Below are 8,315 nucleotides of genomic sequence, written 5' to 3'. Positions count from 1 at the left end.
TTTTCTAGTAGCCAAAATTCATGCATGAACTCTTCCTATTTTCTAAGATTTCAGAATCTTAAAAAAGAGATCGCTGCTTGGTAATTTTTAGTAATAATGCCAAATTTGGTCACGTAGGCAGGAGACTATGGACACTGGAATTCTTTATGATCTGTCGAGGTCATCAATTCGCGGACGAGTGGGTGGTCTGCACTTTCATCGTCGTCTTTTGCATCTTGAAGATGACAGAAGCAACTTTTTTAAAGACATTTTTACAAATCTCATTGCGAATCTCATTCTTCCGTAAATCAGAGACAAAAATCATGTTGAATTTCGATTACGCAGGAGGCTGCTGAATGAAATGACTGTTCCCAGACAGGTCTTACGAACCACGAAGCGATCGTCATTGTTCTCAGCGTTAATCTTTCAGCATTGAATTCTCGCACCTTCTGAAAGTGGGGACGGCGCGAGGCGGGGGTGGACAAGCTGCGAAAATCGAGAGGATCTCGGTTTCCTCGAGACGAAGGCAACTTTCACGACTTTCGAACCGTTCCGCCGGTCATCGGACCACCGAGTGAAAGTAAACGGGAAAGATGTGATCCTCGCGACCATGGCATTCGATCAATGCTTTGTTCTCGTACGAGCGTGCGATGACCGATGGACCGTGCAGCCTTAAAGCACGGTCCACACCTGTCCGATCTCGATCCGATGCAACCTTGAAATAGTTCGTGTTCGACATTGTATAGTAATTCCGGTGTCATTTAGAGTTTGCGATGATGAACGTATTAGATCGTTCGTCCACAACTCCGGTTTTGCATGTGATCCTGATCTTCAGCTTTCGAACGATAATTAGGTGCGTAATGAGCGCCGGATCCACGTAAAGATTTAATTGACCGTCCAGTGTGGCGATCGCATCCGGTGAGAGAAATTTCGATCTATATTTTACGACGCCTTTTTTTCGTTTAATTGCTTTCTCCATATTTTTTCAAAGAACAGTGTCCACTCGAGAGGAAGGGAAAGGTGACATTCTTTATTTATTTATACGTTATTGTCGTTTTTCGCAATAAGCTTTTTAATAACATTTATTGAAACGTCGTTCGGCGTGTATGGAAAATGAGATTGAAAATGAACATTAATTTCGACAATGCGAGTGACTATAAAATTCCAGAACGTCCGATGTAAAAATAAATGTTTACGTTTACGGTGTTAGCTTACTTAGTATGTACAGTCTACATTGTCTACGAAGTTACTATGATTTCCTGAAGTACTTAGTATTAAGAGGTGCCAAGTGCAATCGTATCGACTCCGAGGGAACTTTCTCGGCTTCTGTCATCAATTAATAGATAAAGAATAACTTTCACCGATACGTACGGAACTCATCACGGCCTTCATCTTAAGCGGTCTGCATATTTGCATGCCGTTTGCTCGTGTCATCAATCGATTTCTTATTGCAATTAGTGACGCAGAGAAAATATTATATTTCTCAAACTAATTTAGAAAAAGAAAATTCTATCAATTCTACTCTGAACATAATATTTAATAAAACATCGTGAAAATTCCTCGGGAAATCGATCCTCTCCGCAAACTAGTCCAATCCTCCAACCCATAGTTTCCCAACCTCCTGAGCCCTTCATCAACATTTCCTTCATTTAAATTCTTCCTCGAGCGAATTATCTTCATCATCGCGGATCTTTATGCGAAATAAAAATGTTCTGCAGCAATTGTGAGAACCAGAGAATGAATATAAATTTATTTCCACCCTTAACAGTCGTAATTCATTGAAAATAATAATGCCCTCTAATCTCTCTGTACCATTTTGAAGATCCGCAATCTCTCATCGATCAAACCCAGAAGCCCCTATCATCCCCTAAATCATCTCGCTTCCATCATGATACCAGTCCTCTGTACAATAATTCCTAGCGTGCTAACCTAATTGCGCACGGACCGAGTCCTCCATGCATGTCATGTTTAAAATCTGATCTACACCTTAATATACGTATACCCTAAGCTACCCATTAACAGTCTGCACGAGTGGAGACACAGCAGCGTTCACCTGGACAGGATACGACTGAAAAGGATTGGTACGAATCGGCATGGATCTGAAATCGTGCGGTGGTTCCATGGTGTCCTCTTTCACAGCGTAGCCTTTCTTTGGCTGTGCTATATTCAATGGCCAGTTGAAGGACGCTGTGAACGGCGAGGATGATTGTTGAGCAGGTTGGTAGCTAGGGATCAATTGTTGACTTTGATATCCTCCTGTCAATCCTGATGTCAATCCTGATGTCAATCCTGATGCACCATTAACTAGATACTGAGGCCAGGATTTTGTCATTTCCTGCAGTTTTTGTTGATAGTCGTCTAAGGATAAGCTGTCTCTCAACACGACTCCATCTTTGCTGCCACCTATAGTTGCTGCTGGGATCCCAGCTGGAAGGATAATTTCTCCTTGAGGTTGCGGTTGCACGTTCTTGTACATCTCTGCTGTCTTTTGTTGAAGATATAGAAGCTGCTCTTTCCCCTGATCGATCATGGCGCTTAGATCAATCGGATTGTTCACTGTCAGATCCTTGCCGATCGATCTCGAAGAGTAGAACTTCTTCCTGTCGTTTCGCCTCTCGTTGTAGCTCATTGCACTGTCTGGGTCCGAGAAGAACGGCTCCGATGTCTCGAAGGATTGACCTAATTGATACTCGGAGCCTGATGGAGAGTAGGTCGGCTCGTAGCCTGGCTCTGGTTTCGACTCTTCTGGCTCTGGGTACCTGAAGAAGATTGTTCGATACAGTAAGTTCTCCTCGACTTAGCGCAGTACTCGAGTGTACCAGATTTTGAATGAAGACAACAGCAGGAACGTTCTCCTCTTCTCTAAATCCATCGATCTATAAGATCTGTTCTATTGGGTTGGTAAGAAAGTAATTTCGGTGTTTTAAGGTGAAGTAAAAAACACGATTTTTTTATTCGAGCGATGAACTTTAATCGATAAAATATTTTCTTATTTACAGTGGCGGCTCAAGTCAAGTGGAAGGCCTTAAGCGGTAAAAATCAAGTTAGAAATGGAAGTTGCAAGAAAACTCTCATAACCTTATTAACAGAAAAGAAAAGTAATGAAACATTTCATGCCGGTACACATTAAATAAATTTATTTAAAAATTCATAAATATATTTAAAATTCGGGGCCTTGTAGTGTCCCGGGGCCCCACGCGGCCGCTTTGTCCACTTACCGTTAGATCCGCCACTGCTTATTTATTCTTTTTAGCAAAAGGTCATCGAACAAAATCGAAAATATCTCGTTTATTAAAGTTCGTTGCTCGAATAAAAAAAAAACTAGGCTCTATTTCACCTTAAAATACCGAAATTACTTTCAAGCAGAGCTGGGGAAAATAGTATTTTAAGTAGTAAATAGTAAATATAATCCTATTTATTATAAAGTATGTGTACTACTTTGCAAATAAAATATTTTATTTCGTGCAGTAATTTTTGAAAATAAAATAATTTATTTGAGACAGTAATTTTTTTGAAAATAGTATTTTATTTGAAGAATATTGAAAATATTTATATTTTGCCTTTATTTTCAATTTTAATTTTAAATATTACTGCTGAAAATAATGGTTCGAATTCAATACATTTATGAGTGTAAATCGTTTCTTAACGATAAGATAGACTGTATATTTATGCGGTTTCTCAGAGTATATTATAGCAATGCAAAAAGTAAAATATTTTATTTCGTGTTTCTGATTGTTAAAATAGGAATATTTTATTTTGTGGATCAAATTGTTGAAATAGAAATATTTTATTTTGAGGTTCAGATTGTTAAAATAGAAATATTTTATTTTCGAAATTGTGTATATCTTATTTAAAATACTATTTTCCTTCAGCGAAATAAAAAATCTAAAATATTAAATAGTATTCGAAATATTTGTGTTTTGCCAAATAATGCCCACCTCTGCTTTCAAGCCGACCCAATAATTTCATGTTATTCGTCTCTCATCCTAGTGTCAACGTTAACTATAGGCCTTTGTACAAATTACATGACAAATATATTAGATTCTCCCAAAAGTTTCTTTCGGAATGTGTTCCTTTAATATTATTCCTATTAATCTATAATTAATAGTTCCTTTAATATTCCGGTTAATAACAGGTTGATTGAATGCGAAGTCCCGGAACTATTCAGATTCTCTATTGAAAATGACTCTTCAAGTATTAATAATCCGCTACACATTTTTCTATCCTAACAAATGTGTCAGTGTGCATGTATAGTGTATGTAAATTTGATTGTGTAAATCGATCAATAAGAGGACTGATTTACCGGACACTAATGGCTTGTTAGGGGTTAATCAGTGAAATTCTGACGGCGAAAGAGAGAGAGAGAGAGAGTGCTCGGCTGATTGTGGGCATTCGGTTAGGCACGCGATCGGGGACTCTGGCGGACGATTGGACACGTACTCCACGTGCCTGACAAGAAGTCCTTGCTCGGAGCCAATGGGTAGGCTTGACGTCACACACTGTAGCCATTAATTCGGCTAGAACCGAAAGTCCGTGCAGAATGACCAATGTACTGCTGTTTCAGATCGTGGGAAAGTGAGTGGAACATGCTGAGATAAGTTTTTTTGCCAGTGTTTCTTTTAGCAGCACTTTTTCTGTTTGTTTGGAGAAATTTATGGCGTGTTTTAATCTTGTTTTCACCGATGGTCAGCTTTGTTTGACAGGCGGCGTCGTTTTTAAGAGGTTTCTGGTCTGGAAGATGTGGGACAGTGAAGGGTACTAGTAGAATACGTCGTTGTTGGTCAGACAACTCATGCTAACGCTATACTGCGTTTTTTTCGAGTGTTCTTTGAAGTTTACGATCGTTTACTTGTTCTATTAGTAAACGGCGTCACTGTACTTTTCTATTAATAAATTTGAAGAAACTATAATTAAGTGGATGATTATCTTATCTATCACGAACAACTGCAGCTTGAAAAAGAGAAATTAATTTGAAAGTAGATCCACGTCTTTTCTAATCTCAACTATTATTTTCGTTAATTACACATCTCAATATTCCCACAATTATCGCTTCCCGCTGACTCCAATAATTTCTACCAATTTACCTCGCCACGACTATCTTCACTGTCATTACATAATTAAACTTTTCCCATGATTGCAACCATTACATTGTTACACACGATTCAATTCTAAAGTGATTAAAAAGAACGTTAGAACGAATTCTACAGATAATAAAGAACTTTCATAATTCATTGACTTACTTTTCACTGCCAACAGAGAAACTGCCTTTCAGCTGATCGTAAGGTATGTAACCCTTGCCAAATGAAAGCGCATGACTGACATCCTTGCCATAAGGTATTCGCACGTGGTTCACAGTCTCGTGACCTTGATCGAAATCATCACCACCATGGGGGAAGGGTACACTCGCGTACGATGGCCTCTTTTGATGATAGTAACCCGATGGTCCATGGTGTCGACGGAAGTGGGATTCATGGGAGGATTTTCTGAATCGAGGTGGCATAGATCGCCATGGTGGTGCCGGGCTGCGTCTTATTTGCTGGGGGACCACTACCACCACCTTGTCGCTGAAAGAAGACCTCGGGATCTTATTCGTTTCACTATAGAATCGATCAATCCTTAAATTAAAAAATCATTTAATTGAAAGCTCTGGGACCATTGGACATGGGTAGACTGCGGATTTTATGCATTTATGACAAAAATGGGTACGTACAATTTAAAACAATGGAAATGTAAAAAATATTTAAGTACATCGATGTGTTAGTTTTAGCTTAATAAGATAATTAAAAGAAGAATACAATTTTTACTTGGCTCCTGTGTCCTGCAATCAATGCAGACATTTTTTATTTTGCTTAAAGATCCGCAGTCTAGAGATGAGACAACTATAGCTGTTATCTTCTGTTCGTGAAGCTGATGATACTTTTATTTTTGTTCGAATGAGGAAGTGAGCCAATCTATAAATTGCTTTTTATAATATATATTTATAATATGTATAATAATATACAGGGTGAGTCTGATAACATGACAATCTCAATAATAATAATAATAATAATAATAAGTACATATGTACTTAACCATATTCACAAGGTGAGGGGTATCAGTTCGAGTTCGAGCACCCACTAGCTCTGAAGTAGTAGCTACAATCGATAATATCTCGTTAAATATTAGATTTATGATATATGAAGCTCAATACATTTTTACGCAAAATTTTGTGCTTCATCCGAGTTCGAGCAAAAATATTGGGCATTCTATTTAAGAAACTGAAGGTGACCTTCATACCTTGATAAACAATCAAAGTAACAAAAATAAGATTGCAGCATTGTATGTCCCCCTAGGAACGATGCAACATTTGTTTAAACATTTTTTTCGTACAACAAACAACTTACGAGTTATTTGAGATCGTCATGTTATGAGACACTCACCCCGTATATGTATAATAGAATATATATATTCTATAATTATATTAGATGATTGCATAAGTTCGTGCTCGATTTTATAAATAAAATTCAGTGGTTAAATTTTAAAGAATACAGCATTGTTATCAATTATTGTATAGTCACCATTCATTTCTACAATTAGAAAAGAATGGTGACTATATAATTTTTTATACACTTATGCAATCATCTGATATAATATTTATAATATTGTATAATAGAATATATATAATATAGTATTTAGTATTCAGAATATTCTCTTGATGGCTGATCACTAAGTAAAAGATAGTTGTCTTCGATTGTTTCACTTCGTACACGAAGCTTTTCCTCAGATAAGACGTTCACACAATTCTGCATCTTACATATATGCACATGCAAGATGTTACACGTGATTCAGTCACGGTCTGTTAACAAGGTTAACGTTTGTCTTGCGTGTATACTTACGCGTTGGTGAGTAGAGGTTCGCCGATCGCCAACACCAGAATCCAGAAAGCCTGCGGGCGTTGATTAGGGTATTAATCGTTAAGCAATGTAAATTAGACTATCAGCTCCTAAGTAACGTAAATTACACTATCCAATTAATTGCTGCTATTAATTCTGGATGGTTATAATTAATCGCTGATACGGTGGCTTGAGCTCACGAGTGAAATCTGTGCTTGTTATTATATTATCTAATGCAGCCTCGGTATAAACATTGGGTTTTATGTATTTTCAGACAGTGGCATATTGCACAGGCAAATTTTCTGATCAATTTAAGTCAATTACACTTGTTACGCAAAGCTATGCTACAGAATTTTTTCAATCTCAAATAAAATAAAAATCCTCAAGTCCAAAGAAGCTACCTTGACAAAAATGAATCGAAATACAGCGATCCACAAATTTCTAAACTAGGATAAATGATCGTATTTTGCTGATTTGAAAATCCCACAATTTTTAAAATCTCTGTGAAAACCTCCAAATACGATCATTTATCCTAGTCTAGAAACTTGTGGATCGTTGAATTTTGATTCATCTTTTTGAAGGGAGCTTCTTTGGACTTGATTGAGGATTTTTATTTTATTTGAGATTTAAAAAATTCTTTAGCATAGCTTTGCCTAACAAGTGTAACTGACTTAAATTGACCGGAAAATTTGCCTGGGCAATGCCACTGTCTAAAAAGCACCGTTTACAAACTTTCAAAAACCGTGCCGTTATGACCGCAATAAAACCTTCCGAAAAAATGAAAAAAATTTCCAATAAAAAACCACACCCTTTCAAATCGAAATACAACGATCCACGAATTTCTAAACTGGCATAAATGATCGTATTTTACCGAGTTGAAAATCCCACAATTTTGAAAATCTCTGTCAAAACCTTCAAGAAAAGCACCGTCTATAAAAGTTCAAAAACCACGCCCTTCTGACCGCAATAAAACCTTCCGAAAATAATTAATAAAAAACCACTTACAGGCGACCACATTGTCGGCGAGTTCAGGCAGGGATCCAGGAATCTAGCGGAGCCTCCGATACGATAAATCCTTGTCGGGAGGGTTGCAGTTGAATCCTGTCGCGCCCGACAGTGATCCGCGTTCTCCGACCGGTGCAGATAAATTGCAAGCGTCCGGCGCAGGTCGGTTCTCTTTTATACAAGATAAAAAGAGCATAATCGCGGTCCGAACGAATGGATGGCCGCCTCCCACTGGTTCCCCCTTTCCGAGGGAGAGCCCTGGAAAGAGATCGCGTTCCCCTGGAGTCTCTGGGCGACTCGATAGAAACCGATGGGTGTGGGATAGGTGTACGTACCGGTGGCGTGCAAACACGAAACGTAGACAGAGCACACAACACAGACTCGTCTAGGCGTCTAGATTTTTGTTTCGGGGGAAATCGACACTTTCTTCGCTTGGCGAGGCCGCGCCAGGACCCCGTT

At 38.2% G+C, this 8,315-nt stretch overlaps 1 protein-coding gene across 1 annotated transcript; it reads right to left on the bottom strand.

Moving 5' to 3' along the window:
* Positions 1 to 919: 919 nt before the first annotated feature.
* On the bottom strand, positions 920 to 8,021 carry LOC143212054 (uncharacterized). Its single transcript, XM_076430360.1, has 4 exons — positions 7,857 to 8,021; positions 6,855 to 6,904; positions 5,220 to 5,543; positions 920 to 2,738 (listed from the first exon to the last, which is right to left on the bottom strand). Exons 1-4 carry the CDS (start codon positions 7,866 to 7,868, stop codon positions 1,988 to 1,990), a joined length of 1,137 nt encoding a protein of 378 aa, XP_076286475.1. The 5' UTR covers positions 7,869 to 8,021; the 3' UTR covers positions 920 to 1,987.
* Between the last annotated feature and the right edge of the window lie 294 nt (positions 8,022 to 8,315).

The sequence above is a fragment of the Lasioglossum baleicum genome, chromosome 9, assembly GCF_051020765.1.
Source record: "Lasioglossum baleicum chromosome 9, iyLasBale1, whole genome shotgun sequence".
Lineage (NCBI taxonomy): Eukaryota > Metazoa > Arthropoda > Insecta > Hymenoptera > Halictidae > Lasioglossum > Lasioglossum baleicum.
This window is presented reverse-complemented; position numbering and strand designations above follow the sequence as displayed.